This window comes from Ochlerotatus camptorhynchus, unplaced genomic scaffold (genome assembly GCF_037179485.1).
Source record: "Ochlerotatus camptorhynchus isolate MF236.1 unplaced genomic scaffold, CSIRO-AGI_Acam_v1.1 ptg000685l, whole genome shotgun sequence".
NCBI classification, from domain to species: domain Eukaryota; kingdom Metazoa; phylum Arthropoda; class Insecta; order Diptera; family Culicidae; genus Ochlerotatus; species Ochlerotatus camptorhynchus.
The window spans coordinates 12,924-39,987 of record NW_027041162.1 but is presented as its reverse complement, the minus strand read 5'-3'; the positions used below and the strand labels follow the sequence as shown (position 1 = coordinate 39,987).

The 27,064-nt window shown below is 39.6% G+C and overlaps 1 protein-coding gene across 4 annotated transcripts in view; it reads right to left on the bottom strand.

Annotated features, from left to right (window-relative positions):
- GABA-B-R1 (gamma-aminobutyric acid type B receptor subunit 1) overlaps positions 1-27,064 on the bottom strand; it is a 159,240-nt gene that overhangs the window by 124,287 nt on the left and 7,889 nt on the right. For 2 of the 4 annotated variants that reach the window (XM_065238019.1, XM_065238023.1), the window contains 3 exons: positions 19,549-19,714; positions 16,174-16,411; positions 3,941-4,099 (listed from right to left, as the gene is read on the bottom strand). In XM_065238019.1, coding sequence (XP_065094091.1) covers positions 3,941-4,099; positions 16,174-16,411; positions 19,549-19,714 — 563 coding nt within the window. Of the gene's footprint in view, positions 1-3,940; positions 4,100-16,173; positions 16,412-19,548; positions 19,715-20,019; positions 20,140-27,064 lie in introns of those variants that run through there. The other 2 variants (XM_065238022.1, XM_065238020.1) reach the window with 2 other exon arrangements.

Below are 27,064 nucleotides of genomic sequence, written 5' to 3'. Positions count from 1 at the left end.
CATGTCCAGGAATGCTGTGCTGTTCTTCAGATTTGTTATGGAAAGTGACGCAAACAATTAAACTCGCAGCCGCAGCATTGTTGTTAAATAAACATTGTCACGTCAATCAACATCGGTCAGCTCGGTTGGAAAACAATTTTATACTCCGTCGTATCATCACGTAATCGATGCACGTGAAATTAACGAATGATCATAACGTTTGGTTGTTAAAAATGATAAAACACTTTGCGCTTCCAGTTCACCAAAGATGTCTTGACAATAATTGAATGTACATTTTTACCCTTTTTTTTGCAGTAGATATATCCAAAAATGGGGAAAAAGTACCCGCTTTCCGGTTTTCAAAAATACCCATTTTTGACATTTTTGAATAACTTAAAAAATGGTAATTTGGACTTTTCAATTAGCGTGTGCACAGTGTTTCGCAAAAACCCATTAATGGGTATAAAATACCCATTTCCGCTAAAAGTGCCCCTCCTCATTAAATGGGTAAACTATGGTTTACTCATTAATGGGTAAATGGGTGGTCTGTCATTAAATAGGTGTTTTTTACACATTTTCTTAAATTGTGTTTACCGTAAAATGGGTGAAAAATACATACGCTTGGTTATTTGTCCTCGTTGATATAAAAAAAAATCTAATAGTCCGGAGATGAACCAGCCTACGGCTGGAAATCTCCTAAATAAAGAATAAAAAAAATTCTAATACATTGAAAATAAATGCAGGTGTCCGATTAAATTTAACTATATTTTTTTTTTTATAATTTGTATAAACTTATCCGTAGGCCACTCCAACCTTCACCGGAGATCGTCTATATTCGCTTAATATGCTGCGGACAGTAACTGTTTGCATTCCCAATGAATCGGTGACGGAAATGAGACGATACAATTTCGAAGTGTTTTTCACCCATTAGTGGGTAAAAAATATACCCATTATTCAACCGTGAACTGATTCTTTAAATGGGTATTTTTCACCCATTTTATGATTTCAAAACTCCCCCATTTTTTACCCATTAATGGGTTTTTCACGAAACACCAAATAAGATAAGTTTATTTTCAGATCGTTGAATATTTGAATATATGACATCATTAGATTTACAAAATAATAATACACTTTTTTCAGTTTTCATTCATGCGGGATGTATCGATTTTAATTATTTAAGCTTGCTTTCAGCTCTTCGATGATGAAACACCTCTAGGATTATATTATAATATTTCATTTATATTATTGAATTTTGCATTTATATTATAAATATTCACTTTTTCAGCTTAGAGATGAACTAGCCTACAGAAGTTAAAGTAAAATTAAAGTTAAGTTAAAGGTAAGTTAAAGTTAAGTTAAAGTTAAGTTAAAGTTAAGTTAAGTTAAAGTTAAGTAAAAGCTAAGTTAAAGTTAAGTTAAAGTTAAGTTAAAGTTAGGCTAAAGTTAAGTTAAAGTTAAGTTAAAGTTAAGTTTAAGTTAAGTTAAAGTTAAGTTAAAGTTAAGTTAAAGTTAAGTTAAAGTTAAGTTAAAGTTAAGTTAAAGTTAAGTTAAAGTTAAGTTAAAGTTAAGTTAAAGTTAAGTTAAAGTTAAGTTAAAGTTAAGTTGAAGTTAAGTTGAAGTTAAGTTAAAGTTAAGTTAAAGTTAAGTTAAAGTTAAGTCAAAGTTAAGTTAAAGTTAAGTTGAAGTTATGTTAAAGTTAAGTTAAAGTTAAGTTGAAGTTATGTTAAAGCTAAGTTAAAATAAAGTTAATATCATTTTATATTCTGTTTATTCTCACGAGTGCGAGTGTGTGTGCGTGTGTATGCGCCCGTTTTTGTGTTTGTGTACCTATTATAAATCACTACAATCAGCATTAGTTTACCAAAAACGATCCCGGCTGCTGCATACCTTTCCCCACATCCAACATCCCAGTGATTTCTCGTGGAAGCGCAGAGGATTTCTCGGTTTCCTTCACAGCGAGTATCACGTCAACACATTCCTTCCCATTCCCTATTGGACCTGCATTCGGACACGGCCGGCGCTGGTATTGCTAAATATTAGATCTTCAGTTTTTACATATTGAGGATGAATGTTAGTCCCAAACATCATCTGTTGGTTCTCTGTGTAATTGCAGCTGATCTGGTAATAACAGAGTAGCAACCGTGGGCGGTCAATAATGCTAATGCTAATGCATTAATGGGTTTTTCACGAAACACCGTGTGGTGCTAATTTGACAGCTCATTTTTTTCCTCTACACGGTAATCACAACAAACTCTCTTATGACTATAAAGTACGGTCTTTCTTTGGAAAATGGGACTACCCAATAAAAGAGTATACTGTTTTTACTCTATTTTGCGTAAATTGAATGTACGTCAGAATATGCATACTTTTAACACCACATAGTAAACTTAAAAATACGTAGTTTTGACACCCACCCCGAACAAAGTATAAATGCGTTATTTATACTCCCACATGCATAGTTAAATGCATAGTTTATACATTGAAAATAAAAATTAAACCTAGGATAAAACAAATTTTTTATTTCAAGTTCGTTTCAAATATTGAATAAAAATGCGTAAGAATTTTAACAGTAATATTTATTTATTTAATTAAATGGAATAAATCCTTTCCAGATTTTATTCGCATCAATCGTCAAAACACTTACACCAATCCATCGAATCAACGGTGCTGCCAACTCCTCCTCGACTCCCAATGCATCACGTTTGGCCGTTTTTAACGCCTTTTCTGAACAGTTGTCCAATGATTCGGAGGCATCCACGGACATGATCTACATTTAGATGAAAATGTCATTTAACACGTAATGAATACTCGATGTCCTTTTTTATTCGATTAAATTTTTTTATTTGGTTAACAATAAAAGTAAATGCTTTAATTACCTGCCAGTTTCGTGAATACGTCCTGTTCCAAAGTTTTGGACAATTCCTCCATTTTCCATTGACCCACCGCTGACACTTTTACAGAAATAATCCGGGACCGGGAACAGAATTAAAACGCTGCTTTTCCAATGAACGCTGTTTTGAAAATGGCGGCACGTCGCGGCATAAATTTTCTTTTCTCAGCGGCGACTACTTTTTACACATTTTTGTTCGTCGTTGACATACTCGGAAATGCATAAAAAGTACTCTCCAGTTGTAACTAAAATCTAAACATTTTTTGACGCATAAACCGTATTCTCGAAAATGTGTAAAACATAGTCATAAAAGGAGTATTCTAGAATTACCGTGCATGATTAAGCTTGGTACATGTCGCGCTGCGTTGCGGAAAATAGATAAGGCCCACGCACATTAGATCCGGATCGGACGCGTTGCGGTAAAATGACAGCTAATCTATTGTCTAACTGTCAAATTAACGTCAACGCAACGCAAACGGATCTAATGTGGGTGGCCCTATAGAGTTTTCTAGTTAACGTTATAGGAAAGCATGATTCACGCTAATTGTGCTCGTCAATTCGAAACAACTAAATCATTTTTCAATTGTCCATTGCGGGAAAGTAAGAATGGTTTTGAAGGCATTACATTTGTTGCCACCTTGCCGCATTTAATGTTACTTGGTTGGGGCTTAAATATGTTATGGATCACGAGCGTTGTCAGTTTCGCGGCGGCGCCGACTGGGATTGAACCCAGGCCTGCTGGGGTAAGAAGTAATCACGCTTACCACTACACCACCGGCGCCGCTGAAATTTAAAAATGAACGTATAAGCGTGTTGAGACAGTGAAATATAAATCAGTTTCTTGTATATTTTCAATTAATTAAAAATCGGGTAATTAGAAATTGGCAAATGTATTGATGCATTTTACAAGGCGTATAAGTAAGAGTGGTCATAGTGTGTGTTAGATTCAACTTGATAAGTATCAAACTTTTAAAAGTGCTTCTTTTTCATTAAGACTGGTTGAATTTTTTTCAAACGGGTTTACAAAGCGCTTTCTAGTTTAGGTATAGAGTTAAAAAGAAATATACGTACGATACTCACCTTTCCACCGTCCCACTTTTCCGTGATGAACCATGTGAGATTGTCGGCTTGTGTGTCATAATATCCTAATTTGAAGTACTTCCCGTCAATCATCTGTTCAATTTGTGTTAAAGCTATACGATCACCTTGAGAGCTGAATGCCACCCATCCCTAAAAGGAGCAAAATAGAGCAGAAAAAGATTATATATATAATGTATACAAATAATTTAAGGGGCGATAGAAGTAAATTTCTAATTTAAGTAAACTACATTTAAACACATTTTAGGGATAAATGTTTAGATGTGTTTTCCCACGGGTCCTTATTATTTAAAAAAAAAAAACGTAATAAAGTGTATGTTTTGTCTTACTAAAATATGCGCTCTACAACTCTCTATTTGAAACCAATTTTCTATCTTGTTTAGTTTTGTCGCAATTTTGTATTAAACACATCATGTTGGGTCGTTAATTAACGGTTGCGTAAAACACGAATTCAACCCCACCGTGCGTTGCTGTTGACGTCTGTTTGCAGCGCGCATAGCACACTTGATCGCCACGCGGAGTGACGACCCAACATGATGCGACGGCCCAACATGAGTTCTTCCCTATAAAAAAATATTAGACTCGTAGGGGAAATGGATTCACTTCCTCAACTTTGATGCTAGACGCCTTACAATGGTTGTCGGTGAAGTAAAGAATTGTATATTTGACTATGGTGTTCATTTTTAAAGTAGTTAACGGTTTGCTTCCTCGATATTTGTGTGATTGAATTGAAAGAGGAAGTGACTTTTATAGATATAATACTAGAAACGCGGCCGAAACAAGAACACCACATTTTTTGACTTGTGCTTCACAAAAATCATTATATTATAAAGGAATAAATGTTTTCAATCCGATGCCTAGACATATCAAACGTTCAGCAACACTTACAGAATTTAAAAGACACTGCATTTCACACGTTTAATCTGTCTTTTGAACAGTTATCCAGTGATTTTTTTTATGAATTGACAAATTATGTATCTTGACGAAGTTATAGATACATATTATCTCTACGGATTATTTTATATGGATAGCTGTCATAACGACTTTTTTTAATAATTAGTGTAGCACTGCAAAATCTATTTCTGTTCGCCTCGATGGTGATGATGGATTTTTAATATTTGATTCAAAAGTAGATTAATTAAAAAAAAAGTAATCTAAAACGGTTTGAGCCTCGCACGCGTATTACGAATATAGAGGACTGAATTTAACATTTGATAAAAATAAAATGCAATTTTGAAGCTTATTTGGAAGATACCTTGAGTTAGTAGTAAGTTATCTGGCAAATGTTGGGGGTTCGTGAGCATTCCTGACATAGCTGAAAATTATGATAGCATCAGATTGTGGGGTTATCAGTGTAATAGGATGATTTATTGATTGTTCATTAACTCTTGATTGCTTGTAATACTTATGAATATTTTAGGTGGACAAAGAGGCGAGCTGAGAGGTGGACGCCTAAGCTTTTCCACATTTTTATCGCTGTGAAGCAAGTGTAAACTCTAGAGGGAATTTATATCTGTAACTTAAACCAGTTCGATAATTATCTTAAAGATAAATCGTCCAGCTCAAACCTTTGTAAGGGTAAGAGGTGGGACCACCATCATCATCATAATTTGACTAATAAAAAAATTTAATGTCGGCCTAAATAGGCCCATACATAAATTCAGCAATCGACTAAATTTTCAATAGCGACCAAAAATATCCATTAGTACCGTCCTTAGAACTCGCTCATCGAGATATTTTTTTTTTATAATCCATTTATTTGTAAAGGCTCAAATGTGGTAGCTTTGCTGAGCCAAATTAATTTAAATGTAATTTTTTATAATTTGTTTTACAACTAATGTTAGTAGAATGGGGGCCGAATACTCGCGGTTTACTCGAGATTAATAAATACATATATTTAGAGGATTGGAAGGAGACAAAGGGAAAGGGATATTCTGTACTTTATTTAACGTCGGTCTCTGTTCCGCAATCTAGTGCCAATCACCGACGGATACAGGGGGAACGACACTTCAGGATTATCCCATTTTTACCAAAATCTCTCATAAAATTTTCAACGTGCACAAAATTTAAATCCATCATATCTATTCTTTCTATTTCCAACTTATCCCTTCTGCATGCACACAAATTGTCAAGCAAGCCATGCAGTTTCTCGAAGTTTTCAGGTCGACCGCGAAGCACTCTGCCATACTCACTGTCAGTTTTCAACAATTTTCACAACAAACACATGCATGTCAGCTGGCTATGCCGGTTAAAAATCGGTGCGAAAACTTAAAAAAGATAACGGACCACTCGTCTAAAATCGGTCGCGGGACAACATCAAGTGCATCACGGAGAAGACGGCAACGCACATTCATTTCCCGGACTCAAACCGATCGAATTCGATGGATAAGAGCAGATGGAAAAGGAATTCAGGTCATTTTTCCAACCGGCCCAAGTTTTGCTCGTTGCTGCTGCTGGATTCGAAGAAGAAAGAGCTAATATGCGAGAATATTGTGAATCAAATTCCCGTCCAAATATAACTGGGAATATTAACCGGAACCTAGTGATCCATCGCCACCACCCGTTCCTCCTGCTGTGCAGTTTCGACCTATTTGGTACGGAACCGTTTTCTGCACTGGAGCTACACTCAAAAAATTCCACACGTCATCATCATGTGTCTCACACTTCATTTTGCGCTTATTGTGAAACACATCCATTTCATGTGTGAATCTTATGCTATGAACCTTGCCTGAACACTATGGATTTGAATTGTGACACACTTGGATTCTATGTGCCTCATATGGTGATATCAATAGCTTCGCACATCATAGTTCAATATTCTACAATATTCTACTTTATCGACTTCTACTTTACCGACTCTAATAATTAATCGACAAATATATAAACAATACTTCCAGAGGCCAGAGCTTTCACATATCTTTTTAATGGGTCTGATTTGGGATTCGATCATGGACTATTGGGGTGTGCTGCTGCCGGAGTCTTCGTTCGATCTCACTGTGCCACGGTTGTTCTAATATATGAGGCGGGTTGATAGGATAAAGTCACAACTCTTGTTTTCGATGTTTACCTTTCTGAGCAAGCAATTCACATTGCATTGAAATGCGAAACACTTTAAATACATCTGTTTTGAACAGTAGTGTGATTCAATGTGCAATACACTTGAATAGATAGTGAAAGATTTTCAACATTTCAAAGTTTGAAACACCAGAAATTAACGTGTATAACACATTGAACCAAGGTGAAATACACTTAAAGTAAATGTGATTGTGCATTTAAAAAATCAAGGGTTTAAACCTTTCGATCAAACGTGTTGAATTTTTTGAGTGTATAATGTTGCTCGGTATCCATTAATTACGTTACGCTAAAAATCAATATTTTCGACCCCCCCCCCTTTAGAACAAAACGTTACACTGAAAATGATCCCCCTCTATTTATTACGTAACGCTCTAAAATACAAACCCCCCCTCCCCAGCCCGTCTCATTCAATTAATTTTTGATTCCAGTATGTCTTGTTTATTTCTAGGTAATTGTATTATCAATATTCAAAATAAAAACAAAAGATCAGTGTATTATCAGGTACCTGCTTTTCAAAAGTTTAAGCATAGCAAAAATCTCAAGACATAAAATTAAAACATATCCATTTTGCAAGCAAGATTTTGTGATGACATTTTTTGACCTGTATTTTCAAACTTTACATCAAGAAACAAAAAAAAAAAACAAAATGTTCTCGTTGTTACGGAACGGAAAGCTTTACTCCTCCTGCCCTATGTAATAATTCGTAACGATATAGGTGACCACCGCCCCCCCCTATAAGCGTCACGTAATTTATGGACGCTGCATTGCAGCAGATTTTTCTTCTTTTTACACCTTTTACACCTATCCTCTTCGCGTTCGGACTTGTATTCATCTGAAACTTTTTAACACCCCTCACATCACATCCATTCCCTGATCTATCCCATCTATTTTTTTCTATCCATGCTCTATTTTCGTCAACACGACACACTCAAAAAAATCCCATCAATTATGTTTTTCCCCGAACATCCCAAGTAATTACTAGACTGAAAAAATACATCCAAATGAGTGTCGTTCCCCCTGGACGGATATCGATTGCCATCTATTGACAGCAATCGAATGTGCAGAAAGGCAGCTTCCACACCTGCGTAGGATATCGCATCCATTCAACAACAACACATGGGCCGGGACCAACGGCTTTACTTTCCTTCCGAAGGAAGACGTGCCCAGAGATTTTTATGCCTCAGAAAATTCCCACCGACCTCGGCTGGGATTGAACCCAGATCCATTGGGGTATTAGAAAGCAGTCACGCTTACCACTACACCACCGGCGCCGGCGGAAAGGGATATTGGTAAATCTTCTTTCTGCTTCTTTCGACTGATGAGTGTCACTGCACTGTATTGGCGGGCATGTGCTGTGGATATCGAAGCATTGAAAGCACAGCTGAAATGATACAAGAGGGGACTTGGGTTGGGATAGTGATGAGAGAATTAAAACACAAAACACTACTACATACACAAATCAGCACCTTTTTTTAAAATACGAAAATTAATCTCATAACATCAAGATCACGGCAAGCCAGAACGTCTCTAATTGGTGTCGGGCCCTGAGGGATTCAATTAGTTCAGATCTTGCCACATGATGTGAGCTGCAGGACTAGATAACATGCTCGATGTCGTGATAGCTGTTTCTACAGGCACACAAACTGCTGTCTACAAGCCCTATGCGGTAGAGGTGTGCGTTTAACGAGTAGTGGTTGAACATGAGCCTGGACATTACCCGGATAAATCGCGATCCACATCCAATCCCTTGAACCAGGGTTTGATCGACACCTGTGGGAGGATCGAATTTAACCATCTTCCCAGTTCACCATCATTCCACTTTTGTTGCCAGTTGATGAGGACTTGCTAACGAGCAATTGTGAAAAATTCATTGTAGGCGATTTGTCGCTCGTAAATGTCGCCTTCCATAGTACCCACCTTAGCCAGCGAGTCTGCTTTCTCATTGCCTGGGATAGAGCAATAAGAAGAGACCCATACTAAGGTGATGATATGTGAGCTGTTTGATAAAGCACTCAGTGACGTTCAGGAAATACGTCGAGTGCTTCATCGGCCTCATAGAACGCATAGCCTCCAGAGAACTTAGACTATCCAAAAAAATGAAATAGGGGGACGTGAGGAGATCTGCTCTAATGCATACAATATAGCTGCTAGTTCCACAACGTATACCGAACATGGTTTTTGAAGCTGATATGAGGCGCTATGGAGATCATTGTATACACCAAAACCAGTGGACGTATTTATTGTGGACCCATCACTGAAAAATCTCTTCTCGGCATTGACGTGGCGGTATTTGTTCGCGAAGATGGATGGTACAATCAGGGGGCGATGAGGCTCTGGTATTCCTTGAATTTCCTCCCTCATTGTGAAATCGAATCTTACGGAATAACAACTGAAATCGTGGGATACTTAATTGGTATTGAACAGGGAGGGGCTAATTTCCAGAGTCATGTACTCATAGTACAAGCTCATGAATCGTGTTTGCGGATTTCGCTCAAGCAGCTTCTCAAAATTCTCGATCACCAACGGGTTCATGACTTCAAGCGGGTAAGGAACTGAAACGACAATTCCGCGAACCGATCTGATAAGGGAAGTACGCCCGCAAGTACTTTCAGACTCATTGTATGCGTCGAATGCATACAACCTAGTGCGATTCGTATACAACGATATTGAATCCGTTGCAGCTTCAAGATGTGGGTGTTCGCTGCTGATTGGAAGCAAAAGCTACCATACTCCAAAATTGATAGAATGGTGATTTTGAAAAGTCTTATCAGATCTTCCGGATGGGCTCCCACGAAGTGTCGGTGATACAACGAAGAAAATTGATTCTTTGTTGGCACCTCTGACTCAGATACGCAACGTGTTTTCCCCAAGTGCATTTGGAATCGAACCAGACACCTAAATACTTGAAAGACATGCTGTGAGTGATTGTTTTACCCATAAGTTGAAGCTGCAACTGTGCTGGATAAAGCTTCCTAGAAAAAAAAACAACCATCTCAGTTTTGTCCTGAGAGAATTCGATACCCTAACAAATTATCCAAGGTATCTTGCAATGGTCCTTGCAGGTCCGGTGCTGTTGGTCCAACCACGAAAACCACGCCGTAATCTGCAAGCTGCCTTAGCGTGCAATTTGCGGCAAGACAATCGTCAATGTCTTTAACATAGAAGTTGTACAGAAGGGGACTTAGACATGAGCCCTGAGGGAGGCTTATGTAGCTAATTCGTGAAATTACCGAGTTGCCATGAGAGAAGCTAATTTGTTTCTCGGACAATAAATTGTACAAGAAATTATTGATAATTGGTGAAAGCCCACTGGTATGGAGTTTGTCCGAAAGGATGTCGATGCAAACAGAATCAAAATCCCCTTTAATGTCCAGGAAAACTGAACCCATCTGCTGTTTTTCAACGTAGGCTAATTGGATTTCAGTTGAAAGCAACGCAAGGCAATCATTCGTTCCTTTGCCCCTTCGAAATCCAAATTGCGTATCTGAGAGTAAGCTATTCGCCTCGACCCACTTGTTCAAACGAAAAAGAGTCATTTTCTCCAACAATTTCTGAATGCCGACGCGGGTTTACCGGGTTTCTGAATGGCTATAACTCTCACTTGTCTCCAATCGTCCGGAACAACGTTGTGCTCCAGGAATTGATTAAACAAGTTCAACAAGCGCCTCTAAGTGACGTCTGGGAGGTTCTTGAGCAAGTTGAACTTGATTCGATCCATTCCTGGGGCCGAGTTGTTGCATGAAAGAAGAGCAATTAAACTTCAAGCATCGAGAACGGGGAGTCCATGTTATTCTTTTCCACCGACGTATCGCGAGTGTTGTTTCGAACCGGAACCGAATCAGGGCAAACTTTGCGCGCAAAATCAAAAATCCATCTGTTAGAGTACTCCTTGTCCTCATTGACCGACGATGCGCGTTACGCATTCTCCTGCCGAAAATTCAGAGCGTTTTCATTGAAGTTTCTCGGTTAACGCGACGACGACAGTAGCCGCGTTTTTTGGCCTTGATCAAACTCTTAAATTTTTCCTCCAGTGCCGTGTACCGCTCAAAGTATTCGTAGGAACCGTGCTTACGAAGTTGTTTCAACGCAGCTGACTTCTCATTATTCGCGTTGGTGCATTCCTTGTCCTACCACACAGTGGGAGGACATTTACGAATGGAAGCACCAGGAACTGGCTTCGTTTGAGCTTGAAGCGCGCAATCCACGATGAGGCAAGATAAGAAGGAGTACTCATCCAGAGGAGAGAATACGTCGACCGATTCTGAGCCGCCACGGACCACGTTCACGTATTTTTCCCAATCGATGTTTCTCGTGAGATCGTATGCGATGTTGTTGGATGTTGCGAAGATGAGCCATTAGAGATCGAGATTTTGATGGACAAATGATCACTACCATAGGGGTCTTGGATTACCTCCTACATGCAATCCAATGATAGTGAGTTCGAACAAAGTGACAAATCCAATCTGCTCACTTTTGCTGGAGGTTTGGCTATTCGTGTTACGTCTCCGGTGTTTAAAATAGTCATGTTAAAATTGTCGCGAAGGTCATAAATGATGGTTGAGCGATTGACAGCGTACAGCTCTCCCCAGCCTGTACCGTGGGAATTAAAATCCCCTAAGATCAAACGCGGCTCAGGTAACACTGAGCAAATGTCCGATAAAGCTCGATGAGAAACAGCCGTTCTCGGAGGTATGTATAGCGAGGCAATACTGAGGCTTTTACCTCAAATATTCACCTGACATGCGACAATTTCAACAGCCGAAATTGCAGGAAGGACAATTCTGTAAAAAGAGTGACGTTTGTCGATCCCCAAGAGCACACCCCCATAGGAGTCTACACGATCGAGACGGACAATGTTAAAACTGTGAAGAGAAAGATCGATGTCTGGAGAAAGCCATGTTTTGCACGGAGCAAAAGCATCACAATTCAGGTTGCTTAGCAAGAATTTGAACACGTCTAGCTTCGGAAAAATCCTTCTACAATTCCATTGTAAGAGAGATACCGTATCGTTTTTTGGAAAATTATCCATCGAAGGATACGATCGAAGCAAGGAGGGGCCACTTGGAAGCTAGTTGCTTCAGAAGAGGTATCACGATTGGGAGCATCATATCAATGATGTTCCTTAGAGGGCCAGAGATTTTAAGCAAATCGAGAATGCTGTCCACTATTCCAAAAAACGTGAACATGGCGTTACGCTGTTCTGGCTGTGAAACTGGGATATCCCGGATGTTCCCGGAAGCTGCGGAAATGCTTTGTCGTAATCGACAGGCTTGCAACCCGGTGGAACGGGTTTCGGGACATTTCCACGGCCTCTTGATTTATCCAAGGGGGCTTGGGAGTCAGTACTAGTGGTGTTTTTAATTTTCTGCAAACCATTCCTGGCTCGCTTTCTAGAAGGACCTTGGAAAACAAAATGACTTCCATCATTGCCTCCAGCATCAGCGTCGTCCTCATCAACTGGGAGAAGATTGAAAGGATTATTGTCGTTTTTTTCCGGAGTGGTTCTGGGAAGCGGATTAAAAGCCTCCAAGATCTCTGCAAAGGAACGCTGAGAGCGTGCCTTCAGGGACCGTTTAAGTTGTTCCTCCTGTTGCTTGTACTTAGGGCAATCTGCGAGAGGATGCGGAGATGCCAAACAATAAACACATTTGGGAGGAGTACTACAAGCACCCTCCACATGCTTCTCGCCGCACAGATCGCAGCGTGGCTTGTTGCCGCAGAAGGCAGCGGTGTGGCGTAATTGTTTACACTTTGTGCAGTTCATCACCCTCGATACAAACAACCGCCCAGGAAGTCGAACCCTTCCAATCCTGACGTAATCTGGCAGTGCAGATCCGGAGAATGTCACCCGAAACGAGTCTGATAGCAAGTAGGTTTTTTTTCGTCCCATCCAGGGACGCTGACTGCATTTGAATGCAGTCGAAAATTTTTACTTCAGGGAGGGTGGGGTTCTTGAAGACACCAACCACCCTCTTCAGGAAGTCTTCGCTGGTCATACTCGACTCGGTGCCCACTCCATCTATTTCCACGTCGTGACATGGGATATAAACACGATACTCTAACGTAAAGAGCTCGCAGGCAACAATCTCGTTTGCCTGCTTGCGACAAGCAACAGTGACGCGCAGTTTGTCTGGCCGCACCTTCAAAACGTCGGTCACGGACGAGAAACGATTGAAAATATTCTTTTCGATCCGGTTAACATTTAGAGCTTTTTGCTTGGGCCGGAAGAAAACAACCCATAGACCTTTCGAGGCGTCTGGGTATGCCTTGTGGCGGGGGACAGCTTGCGTTAGTTTAACAGGGATAGGCGATGTTGGCGGAGAAGACTTAGTCGGTGTTGGGGGTGACGGGTTAGGTGGGGTAGAGGGAGACGGTATGGGTTGTGAGAGGGGAGAAGGTGGGGACGGTGAAGGCTTAACCTTTGGGATGGTTCCGGTATTCTTTTTTGTCATACGGGATTTCATTTCCACATCGGACTGCTCATCGTCAGTGGGAACGGCAGAAAGGGAAGCCCCCTCGCCATCATTACTCCTATCCATTGCGTTGCAACTACCACCGCAATGGATTTACAAAAAAAACTACACACACGAGGAAACACAGAACACACAGGGAAGGAGAAATCGAAACAAAAAAAAAAAACGGGGAAAAGGAAGAAAGATAGAACGAGAACAAAGGGCAATACAATATATTTGCTACTTATCTAACTACACCGGTACAACGTTATGATGTTGAAGACGATCTATGCTGCTATCCGGTGGTGCAGATCGTTGTTGACAGTTCGGTTTGGCACGATTGGAAAAAAATGCTACCGTCAGGGACGGCTGGGGAAGCTTGCTTCCACGAAGAGCGTTGCTGGCTGCTTGTGGTATTATCAACTAGCACTATCACTTGCACACTTGCGCGATGGCGTGAAAAACCCGAAACGGGAAAAAAAAACACAGCTCAAAAACGACGGAGAGAAAACAATGCACGTCCGGCACGGTCAACGCTCGTCGATGATCTAGATAAAATTGATAAATGGCAGATTTTTAGTGATGGGCATAATCATAGATCCATAGGCCAACATTTGAGCCATTTCCTCTATTTTTTATTCCGCCATTCCCCTAATGGACCATGTCCGTGTTTGGGTGGTCCGAATGATCTTTTTTTTTTTTCAAAAATGCCTGTTTTCTAAAATTTATAACTTCTGAGCCTCTCGACCGATTTTTACGGTTGACCATTCAAATGAAAAATGACTTAAGTTTATTTTAAAGAGATATTTGATTTTGTACAAAAATACGCTACAAATGCTTTTTCTAGATTTTTACTGCGAGGTTCTTCAACAACTTCTTATTGTAGTATTTTTAATTGAGGATCATTTAATTTTACATTTCATATTAAAAATAGCGATGTTGGCGAAATCGTTTTGGAGATACACGGTATTCATTTTCAACGGAAGAAAAATGTGTAAAAATTATAATTGAGACAATTTTGAAAAAAAATTGATTTTTTTTTAACACGGAAATCCTAAAAAAATACAAGTTTAATATTTTTTGAAAAGGAAGAACTATATCAATTTTCACGAAATTCTGAAACTCACTATAACTGTTTTCTATTGCATTGCTGTATATGAAGTACTCATAATTTTAAAGCACTTGATTGTACTCATCAATAAGGGCCTAGACATTGTTTTAAATGCGCGTTTAAGATCAAAAAAAAACAGCAACAGTCGTATCTTTACGCTCCAAGTTGTCTTTCCACTTCGCTAACATTAAATTCAACGAAGCATATTCTCGATATCCTGATTGTTCTGGTATAAACAAACTATTACTATTTAAATACTCCAACAGCTGGTCTTTAACAACAAGTTCTAAAATTTTCTCCAATGTTTGCAACATGTTGATGGGACGAAACTCTTCGGTTTTAATCGTTCCAGCAACTTTTTGAATAGGAACCACTAAGTATTTTTTCCAAATTTGTGGCATTCGACCAGCCTGCAATAATTCATGAATAAGGTCTAGCAAGATGTGGCCAATGACATGAAAGCAATCTTGAATAACTCTAGCATTAACATAATCTACTCCAGCCGATTTTCCTAATGAAAAGCAAATAACTCTAAGTTCATCTAATGTAATGGGTGAAAGCCTTGAAATCTTCAACTACTATTGACTGGCTGCTTTATTTTGTCAGGTTCATCGAATTCATAGATTGATGGAACACTTTCGACAAAATAATCATAAAATTTAGATGCAAGCAATTTAAGTTCTGAATGTTCTACTGTGCCATTAACAGTTATGGACCGCAGTTTGCAATTACTAAGAAGCGCGATTGTGTACCTATTCCAATGATTATCACTATTTGATCTACAAAACTTTTTGTACCATTTGCTCCTCTTACTTTAAAGACGCAAAAGATCCAAATTGTACCAGCTCTACGAGTTTTTCAAAGAAACAAACTTTTGCTCAACTAATTGATTGGTACACGTTTTCAAAGTGTTAGTCAGTACAGCTATAGATTCATCTAAATTACCGACCGTGAATGGGAAATCCACGCACAACAAGATTCGAAACAGCCTGTTTCGAATATTTCCTCCAGCACTTCAAACTACTAAGTCATCGTTATTATTATTTTTTTTTTTTTTTTTTTCATTTGGTTTGTTTTTTCCGTCGATCTTGTTTTCCGTGCTGAGCACCAATACTACCGACGTGCCAGGAAGGCAGCTCCCACACCTGGACCCTACCTATCGACCCATCAACTCATGAACCGGGGACCAACGGCTTTACTTCCCATCCGAAGGAAGGCGTGATCAGAGATGTTATGCCTCAGAACATCCCGGCGGCGCCGACTGGGATTGAACCCAGGCCTGCTGGGGTGAGAGGTAATCACGCTTACCACTACACCACCGGCGCCGTTTTTCGTTATTATTGATAGAGACTACAAATTTCGTAGATTTTGAAATTTGTCTAAGTGTGAGAAATTAAAAAAAAAAACTAATGTTGTAAATTTTAACGAGTTCAAAACTAGTTTTATAAAATTCTATCCAAAATTATAATCCATCTTCTTCCTTTTATCATTTTTTTATCATTGCTTGTCATATATTTCTACCTACTCTGGATACCCCCATAAATATAGCTGTCAAGAAACATGCTTACCGATACGCCAAGAAATTGCGTCGAGTTCATAGCAGCATATATAGTGTTTGCAATTTCTTTATCAGTGTAGGTAAAATCTTTTAAGTTCTTTCCCTTGAGTTTACGCATTGTCTTGTTGAATGCTAAGGCCACACTCCACACAGCATCGTACGCCAGTGGTGCTTCTTGGTATCCTTCGGGGTAGCGATTATGATTGATATCATAACCTTCTTCAATTAGCGCATCGTTCAAGCGTTTTCTGAAAGACATACAAAAAAGGGGAAACAATTAAATAATTTGCTATTTAAGGTTATAGATTATGCGATTGCTAAAATCTGGTTAACATGAGTAGTTATAATCATGCCATCGATGACCGTAAAGTTCGTAGTTGCTACTTCACGACTGACCAGATATGGACACACAGTCAATACATTTCATTTACACGATTGTTAAAAATAAATAAAAATAAATAAATATTGATAAAATTGCACTATTATTAATATTTTTTTTTAAATAAATTTCGCTTGGGGGAAAGGCGAAGGAGGAAAACCATCATCACGCAGCTCAAGACAGAGCAGCACGAAACTATTGCCGAGCCACAAGCGATCGAAACCCACATGGTCAATTACTTCAAGACCCTCTACTCGGAAGAAATATGAGAGAATTTCGAAAACAACTTTGTTTGCGAGAGAGTCGTTCCACCCTACGACCCACTGAATGAAGCCTGTTTAAGCGAAGTCTCCACGAAAGAAATTTTACATGCAATCAGGGCAAGCACACTGACGATAGTATCTCGAGGGAGTTTTACCACCGTATATTAAATGTAATCCACCAAGAGCTTAATCTGCTGCTAAATGGAGCACTTACCCGCTACATTTGTGGATGACATCAGCGTGCTGGAAAAGAAAAAAGATAGGGACAACACGGTTTCGCTTCTCAACAGTGACTACAAGCAAAGATGAATTCTAAGATGAAACTGTCGGAAGAAAAACTTTCTATTTTAGTGTCCTCTTTCACGGTCCCTTTCATCCAATGAATACCCTCCGTATTCAAGGTAATTTTGTGGTTTTGCTGCCCCCTCGGTAGAGATGAAATTTTGCGCTCTTTTTTATCAAAACAAACACACCAAAATCAGAGTTGTCCCATTTTTTAATTACTCGATTAACAACTAATCGATTTTTTTGTTCGCTGTGCTGCCATTTATTCACCAATGAGAGTGCAGCACATGTTTGAAACAATCGATGATGATCCTCTGCACGGTAAGCTGCTCACCCGTTGTGAGATTGACGCCGGCGCAAAATTAAGTTTGTGGACAACTGTTGCCATCTACGTATGTTTTTGCGAAACAACAGCCAATGTTGTCAAAATCTTGGGCAAGGTGACTACAAGCTCTTCTCTCGCATCCTCAAAACCATATTGGAGCGAGTGATGAGAGCCCACAATGTTTTGAGCAACAGACAGAAATTTTTGAACTCAGAGCGAAACATCTTCGAAGCCATTCTCGCCCTCAAAGATCGCATAGCCAGCCTCCGTCATCATTGTCATTCGATAACATGTGCTCGCTCAGATTCAATCAAGAACTCATCGCTCTACTCTCGCGTATTGCTGGCCGATCTACATCTCGTCTCATTCGCTCGAGATCCAACGCGCTGTACCTTCATTATCTTGTGTGCAGACTCGAACAAGCGTTTGGAAACGATCTGGTAGTAGCGTATGCGGATGACATCAGCGTAATCGTCTCATCGGCTGGGTAAATCGAAGCTGCTCACCCGTTGTGAGATTGACGCCGGCGCAAAATTAAGTTTGTGGACTACTGTTGCCATCAACGTATGTTTTTGTGAAGACAACAGCCAATGTTGTCAAAATCTTGGGCAAGGTGACTACATATAGAACTCAACGGCACTGCATGGACCACCGAATGTTTGGAGAAGGGCATCGAGTTCCAGTTTATTCCACCTCGTGCGCCGCATTTCGGCGGCCTATGAGAGGCTGCAGTAAAGGCCTTCAAGTGGTATTTCTTGAAGATCATCGGAGCAGCTCCACTCCACTACGACAATATGCGCACAGCGGTTTCCTAGACTGAATGTATACCGAACTCCAGACCATTGACGCCTCTTTCCAACGACCCGCATGATCTCTCTGTCCTGACACCCGGTCATTTCTTGCTTGGAGAGTCTCCCTTTAATTTACCGGAGGCAGACCTCTCTCAGGTGCCGACTAATCACCTCAACCATTTCCAGGCCACACTACGCTCCGTCCAAAATCTCTGGAAACGACCAGCTAAGTGGAGGAAGTCCCCTATCGAGTTTCACGTCGGGACCATGGTCTTGCTGAAGAAGGATAACGTCCCTTCGATGCAATGGCCCCTTGGCAAAGTTGTGGCGATCTATCCCATAAGTGACAACATCGTGCGCGTAGCGGATGTGCACACGCAACTAGGTATTCGACGCCGTGCAACATCTGAACTATGCGTCCTCCCCATCGATGATCAGAATCCAACGAAGGCACACGATTGCAAAACCGTCACCAGCAACTCTTCTTGAATGCTGCGCTTCAAGAAGAGTTTGTGGTCGCCCGGTGATGTTGCGGCCCATAACATATAGTACAAACATCAAAGCACTACATAAAGTACGAGTAAATTATACATACAAAATGAATTATAAATTAACTTAAAAAACCCACCACCCACACCGCTTCTACACTTCTACATCTATATACATCCCAAATGGATTACCTTCCACCTCACAGTGAACACGACAAATAAATCAGTTTACCTAAGAACTACAATGCAAGGCAGACCAGTTTCTTTAATCTCGTCCGAAAACTATACTCGGTTCACGCCAGTCCACCCAGTGATTGAAACCACAAGTTCGCTGTCGTTTTCTAGTTCGCCTTTGTCGTCGTGTGGGCCAGATTCCGGCAGTTTTGCAAGAACACTTTTATTATGCGGTTTTCCATGAAAAACGTGCCATATTTTATTAAGATAAAGAAATAGATCTAGTACTTCAGTGAAGTTTTTTGTTTTGATAGTTTCTAAAACTTTGCTCAAGACACCGATCCTGAATATTACATTATTGAAAAAAGAAATATCTTGTATTATTCATTGATCTGCCATTGTCAAAATGAGGGGCTTTTCATATCCAGAAGCTTTCCCAAAGACATCACTTGTCTAAAATGCAAGATTCACAAGATAATGACTATTGGTCGTCTTTTCACAGGTCTGGACCACTGTGTTTCGGTTTGGCTGAATGAGTCCTTATCTGCCAGAAATCTACGTTAACAGTCATTGTTTGCTTTTGGCATATGTGGTCTAGATTTTATTATTGCAGAATTATAGGATTGGAGGTAGGTTTTAAGTTCGGTGTATGCTGTTTATAGCAGATGTAAGTTACTTACCGAAAGTCTTCGGATGACATTCCTGAGATGGTTTTCTGATTGTTTTGATTCCACATGAGTGCCTCTGTTGTCAGATGACCCTGGGCTGCCATCCTCATCTGTTCTTTGGTACAAGAGATGTTTTCGTTCCTGAGATTTACTTCGTACCAGTTATCTTCGTACCATCCTAGAAGAACAAAAAGTATGATTTACAAAGTTAAAATTGCTACCATTCCATCAATTTCCCACGAATGTGTTCTACTTTCATGCTTGTTATGGTTGAGTATATTTTTTTGTTTTAAATATTTAAGAATGTAGTGGTCCAGGATTTAAGATTTTTCGCTTGCTCTCATCTTAGTGTTCTATTGTGCACTTCCACAGTTATTCATTAATAGATTTTTATGTCAACATACATGAAATTGTACATTTTGTGACAAGCACAATAATATTCTAAGGAAGTCGAGCTTTCTTAGACCGGACGAAAAATGGTACCTTACTATACTTCCGATCATTGAGGGTATGCCACTTCCAATAATATAGTATAAAAAATAGTTTACGTAGTTGGAGATGCTTAACGATAAAAAATAGAGCAATCGATAATTAATCAAGTCATTATTTCATGCTTCGTTTCCAATAACAATATCGCCGAAACTTTTCAAACAATGTTGATAATCTCCGCTCTTGTTCTTTTGCACTAAATCTAACTTCCAACAGTTCTTTATTCTGAAGGCAGTTAAACCATGCAACCGGGTGATGATGCGGTATGAACACCACCGTGAGTAAGGATGAACATACAATTTTGTTTTGAAGCTCAACAGAGCTAGCGACAAACAAGGGCTGACAAAAATACAGCTTCAGGCTCCGGAGTAACAGTTTTATTTGACTAAGGAGAGAGAGAGCAGCACACGTCTTTGTATAATGCTTGGGGTGTAGGTTGACGTTTATAAATCGCAATTAAATATTAACGTTTGGTCAGGAGGCGTTGAATTATTTTTAATTTTAAAGCACATTTTCACATAGCATCCAACACAGAAGTGAATCTCCGGTAAACATTAACATATTAGAACCAGTGTGATCAGACGCTTTTAAGCATTAACTTTCTTAGATAACAGCAAAAAATGAAAGATACTTGGATCCAGTTCATTTATGGTAATTTTTCAGAAGATTTGTTTTAAATATTTTTGTGAGAGAATCGAAAGCTAGTATTATTTAAATCATAAGAATATTTACCCAGGAGTATCGGACTTACAGAGATACCTTGCCACAATTTGCCTTTGAATGGAATGTGCGGGACCAACTATGCCCAAAATGCCAGGTGCCCAGTGATGTGGCGGTGTGGCATCTACTAGCAAAAATCGTGTCAACTTCCGAGCATTGCATCACACAACTTCTACATGATGTTCTTTATACGTTAACTACTATAACTTTAACTTAATCCTAAATATACAAAACGATATTAATATTAATACCAGATTCAAACATAGTCTAAATGCATGAAGCAAAAACTAGCAGGAAGGTAAAAGTGCATTATAAAAAAGATTTTTAAGCCTAGGACGGGATTCACTAAAATCAAAACAGCTGTAGCATTTGTTGAAAATTTTGTCCATAATAGTTAACGGCTCATTAGCACCGTAGTTTTTGTGTGAATCCGGGATGAAAAAATAACAAGAGAATAACATAATATAATAATAAATTGTACAAGTGAGCCTCAGTCAATGTCCGATCGAAGGAAATCAGCGTTGAAAACAGCCTTAGAGACGCCACAGCGAAAGCTTAGTAATTGTATGGTCATCAAATTACAGTTACCGTAAAACGGGATATCTTTGACAATGCGGGTAACTTTGATAGTATAATGTAAAGATTAAATTTACTTGTTGCGTTTTTTTCCAAATTAGAAACATTGGTTCCATATAGTAGCTTAGGGTATTTCCGTTAATATTGTATGTAGTTTTTATATAGTATGTGTTGCATATTTTACAAACATATTAAAAAAAATCGTGTTTTTCGTCTGTTTGAAAAAGCACTCAAACCATCACTTATGAAATGTATTTCCGATATAGCCATCACCAATTCAATGTGGTATTCTTATTGCTTATGATATTTTCTGATTATATACTCATTCAAAGTTTCATATTCAAAGAACTAAATTGTTTGAGTTTCAACCATATATTTCTACATTCATCGAGCATTATCAAAGTAACCCCAAATCAAAAACTAAAGTTCGGTCACACAACTAAAAAAATGGTACAAATGCTTTAATTTAATTTAAACATATTACTGACGAACTGACTCTTGGATCCTCAGTACTTGTTTTAAAAATATAAAATTTGAAAAACATTCATTGCTGTAAAACATATTCAGAATAAACTTAAAAAAAACTATCGATGTTACCCCGTTTTACGGTACTTAAATAACTAGGAAGGTTGAAAGGATCACTCCAGGGTATCCAATGATCAGTCCGCATTGTGCTCTCTTGCCGTGCGGATCTATTTGCTTTTTGCTGAAGGAAGTGTTACTACTACCTAAAGCTACAACAAATTTAAACAGCACTTTTCAGTGCTCAACCTGTAAAATTTCTACCTTGTTCAACTCTTACTCCTCTTCGATCCTTGTTTGGACCCTACCCGAGGTAATCCTTCTTGGATATCGATTTGGAAAATTTCTCTTCGATCCTTCAGATTCTTATAGTAATCTGCTTGGAAGCCGATTTGGATAAAAATTTACTGCCGCCATGGCGCTCAAGCGCAAAAGAAAACTGTTGTTCCCCCTTCAATCAATTTGATTTGCTCACGGATAATGAGAATGATCCATCATCCAAGAAAAGTAAATAGTAAACTTTCCTGGCTTAATTCCCCCTACTGTGATAACCACTTCCGATTTCCATACTCTTTGCATGGAACTTTTGAACTTCGTGAAAGTTAAGTTTTCACTACAAATTGGACATCGGGGTAAATGCCGTGTATTGACTGAAACCTTGGACGGATGTAAATGTCTTCTCAAGTATCTTACTGAGAAGCAGCTCAAGTTGTTTACTTATCTGCTTCTAATTTTTCATCTATACCCACCCCCCTCGCTGCTTACAATATTCAGCGAGTTAATGGAGTTACTGCTGCTTAAAAGGAATTTTTACAGAAATCATTAATTGACATGATTACTGATATGCTTAAATCTAACTGCATGTTTGATGCTATTCAAACTGGAGTAAGATTTGCAAACAAAATTGTCATGACTTTGAAATTCAGTAATTGATTTTAAAGCATATTTTAAATTGGAAGGCTCGATCTCTTAAAGATAATTAAGACGAGCTATTTAACTTTTTGAGAGTTCATAACGTGCATTTTGCCATTATAACTGAAACGTTCCTTAAACCTGATGATAAGGTACGAAGGACGCAAATTATTTCATTTATAGAAATGATCGTCTTGATGGACCCTGTGGTGGCGTTGCCATCATTGTTCATAGACGAATCAAACATAGAATTCTTTCTTCATTTGAAACCAAAGTTTTTGAAACTTTGGGAGTTTTTGTTAAAACAAAATTTGGACAACCTACGTTTATAGCTGCCTTTTTGCCATTCGATTGCGTAGGCCAGCAAAAGAATTTTCTCAAGGGTGACCTTCAGAAACTTACCCGTCATTGGTCTAAATTCTTCATTATTGATGATTTTAATGCAAAACAACGCTCATGGAATAATGCTCAAAGCATGTTTTGCAGGTTATTACACTATTCAATATCCAAACAGCCCAACATGCTTTTCTTCAGCAAGAAATCCCTCAACTATTGATTTGGTCTTAGCTGATTCATGTCAACTCTAACCTGGTGTCCATGTTCGGTTGAACGCTTTGGAGATGTCCAGCGAGACGATCTCCGCGTGATGACTTTGGTCATGTGCCTCCTTCAGGACTTCCCCAAGAGTGGCAAAATAGGTGGAGGTGCCATACCCTTGCCTGAAGGCGTGCTGCCGATGGTCAAGCAGCCCCTTGGCCTCAAGATATTGCTTCAGTCACCTGTTGACCATCCGTTCCAGGACTTTGACTATGCATCAGGTCAGTGCAATGGGACGGAACCCACTGATGTCTTTGGTCCCGACATTGGTTTTCGGTAACGGTATAGCAAGGCTTTCTATCCAGTTTTCTGGGTATTCTTCAGCTGTCCACAGTTGGTTGTAAAGGACGAGAAGTTTTGTTTTGCCTTCGGGTGGAAGGTGCTTTAGCATCGGGTAGCCGATATCGTCCGGTCCGGCCGAGTTCCCGTTGCTCCGACTGAGAGCGAACACGAGTTCTTCCCAGGAGAGTGGGCTGTTGATCGGTAGGTCGTCGTTGTCTGGAGGAATTCCGAAGACAAACACAAAGGACAGTGAGGGGAAATTTTGCTGCGCCGACCGGCAATTTGTTGTGCTGCTGGCGATAGTTCGCGAGGATCTCTTCTCTTGCTAAATTGTTTGGGGAGGTGCGTTTGAGCTTCCGGAGTGCTTTTCGCCTGGCTTTTACTGCCCTTTTGGTTTCGTCGATCCACTAGCGGAGTGCCTTCCGCCCGGGGACACAGCCAGTTTTGGGTATACTGGTGCTAGCGGCTTTATAGATGATTTCCGTGATGCTTGGGATGATTTAGGGTTCCTGGTTCTGCGCGAGGGCTTGGTACGTGTGCTGAAAACCCTCCCAATCAGCTTCCTCGTAGCGCCACCGCGGTCCTCGGGTGTTCTCTGGGGGCGATGCGGCGGATAACCGAATCTGTACCGGATAGTGGTCACTGCCACACAGATCCGGGTTAATCTACCTAGAGCACTTTGCCCGCCAGAGAAAGGCTGGCTGTGGACACGTCAATGGCGGAGGTGTGCCGACCGATGAAAAACGTTGGGCTGCCATCATTTAAAATGACCAGATCTTCCTGCTCGAAAGTATCGCAGAGGGTGACGCCTCTAGGGAATACTCGTGGGCAACCCAGGCCGGGTGGTGGCCATTCAGGTCCCTATAAAAATCTTGAGTTCCGGTAGCTGATAAAGTATTCTGCGAACCTGGTTGTCCAGGCTGGGCAGCCTTCCACAGGGTAGATAGGCACAGGCGATGGAGATGCTAATTGGATTCTGGATATGAATGCCGAAGATTGGGAGGATGGTATCCAGATCAACGATTCGGTGAGTGATTTCCTTGCGGACTCCTATAGCAACGGATCTCCGGAGGTTGCACCCTTTTTTGGACCTGGAGGGTGGACCAGGTGTATTGGACGTCTAGTGTTCTGTTCATCTGGTCCACCGTAATGTTGTTGACCTCTTGCAGGGCAAGCACCCAAGGGGACGCGCCACTGCAGAGAAGTTCCAACTCAGCCAGGTGGAGAAAGAAGCCGTTAATGTTCCATTGAAGAATCCGATTCACAGGAACCGGTAGTGCGGGGGTAGGATACCCACGCTCCGATCCACTGGTTGAGGGTCGTTCAGTTGAACAGTGCACACTGGGCCAGAAATGCAATCTAGCGGAGCAAAATTAATAACTCCGAAACGAAGAATTTCCGCGACTTGGTGTCTTGGGCAAAGTTTCTCATCATAATAAGAACCATAAATAAATAGTTCAAAACTCTTCCGCGAAAACAGTAGGCTGTGGAGTTTTGAATTCTTCAGAAGAGTTGTTTATTTTATCAAGATAAACAACTTTTCCTAATTCGTCAAGTCTTCAAAACGCCATATTAATGCATTAAAAAAGTTATAGAAAAAAATACATGCTCAACTAAAATGATGAAATATCAAAAACACCAAAATATAGCTTCCTAAAATTTTGATATTTTGTTTATCGAGTATTGCTTAATTTTTGCTGGAAATGTCAGGTTGCGATTGTTTGCGCATTGTGAGATATTTTAGTTTAAAAATTGTTGTTTTTTTTCGGTTGTTCAACAATGTCCTTAAAATTTGAAGCTTAAACCAGTATTTTTCTTCACAAAAGTTATTTATTTAATGCATTTGCGTAAAAGAAAAATAAAACAAAAGCATATTTTCGACATTTCTTTATTTAACTCCATATAACTCGGAACCAGTAGGCTGTGGAAATTTTACGTATTCAAAAGAGTTGTTAATTTTGTCAAGGCAAACAACTTTGCCCAAGACATCAAGTCTTAAAATCGTCAGAGAAAGAAGTTAGATTGTGGCCCCATCTTTGCGGAAGAGTTTTGAACTATTTGTTTATGTCAATAGATGGTCCTTATTATGATGAGAATTTTTTCCCAAGACACCAAGCCGCGGAAATTCTTCGTTTCGGAGTTATTAATTTTGCTCCGCTGGATTGCATTTCTGGCCCAATGTGCTGTGATGGCTGATTTTTTTTTTTTTTTTTTTTTTTTTATTCGCATTTCAAGCTTATTGCTTAGCGCATATTAGCTTATTGCGTGCTCTCAACTTAGTGTTCTAAATGCACTTCCACAGTTATTAATTGAGAGCTTTCGATGCCAATACCAATGCATGAATTTGTATATTGTGTGGCAAGCACAATGATACTCTATGTCCAGGGAAGTCGAGAAAATTTCCAACCCGAAAGATTCCCTCGACCGGACCGGGAATCGAACCCGCCGCCTCCGGCTTGGTAATACCGTGCCTTTACTGACTAGGCTATGAGGCCCTGGCTGATTGCTGATGGCTGATTGCGTACACTAATAGAATTCCACACATTTTTATTGACGAATTTTCATGTAAAATTACACATGATTTTCATGTGACCACACATAAACAGAATCCACTCAGAAGCACACATGAAATTTATGAGTCAAATAAATAGTATGTGTGGTTCCACATGGCTTTTATGTGTACACATATTAAGTATGTGTCCGACACATAGATATCATTTGTTGATCACATTGCAAAAATTCATGTGTGGGACACACGAAAACAATCTTTGAAATTTTATCAGTGTAGCAACTGGAATTTTGATGTGTTCCAGTCGGGCTTGCAGTGGCAGAACTCGGTACCAAATGAGACGGATCCCCACCAGGGGCAGGTGAAGGCGTTCCACCCAACCGGGGCAGGGGCGTTGGTCGTTGGTCGCTGTGCTTGAGCTGGGCACACTAGTAGTGTTTTCTGTCCGGAAACGTTACATTTATATTTAATATACATGTGATGATCACCTAACACCAACCAAAGCAGCTATTTTAGTAAAAATTGCACATAAAACATGTTCCGCTGTGTAATGTATACCAAATAACTTAACTGCATCCAGATTTTGCAAAAACGAACAATTCTTATGTAATAATTGCATGATCCTAGACAAAAGGAAATGTGAGAGCAGCCTACAAAGAACAATTGCAGCAGGAATTGGTTTGCAAAATGAATGCAAATAACTAATTCAATTAGATTAATATATCGCTACGATATTTGTTACGGAAGTGAGTCTTGAGCACCATCTTGGATTATATGTTTTATATATAATATGCTTCGGCAGAACTAAATTAGACATTTCATAATAAATTTACAATTTGTGTAATAGCAAATCAACTGTATTTCTTATAAAGATAATATAAACAGTCATTTTATATCATAATCTATGATCATAATATATGG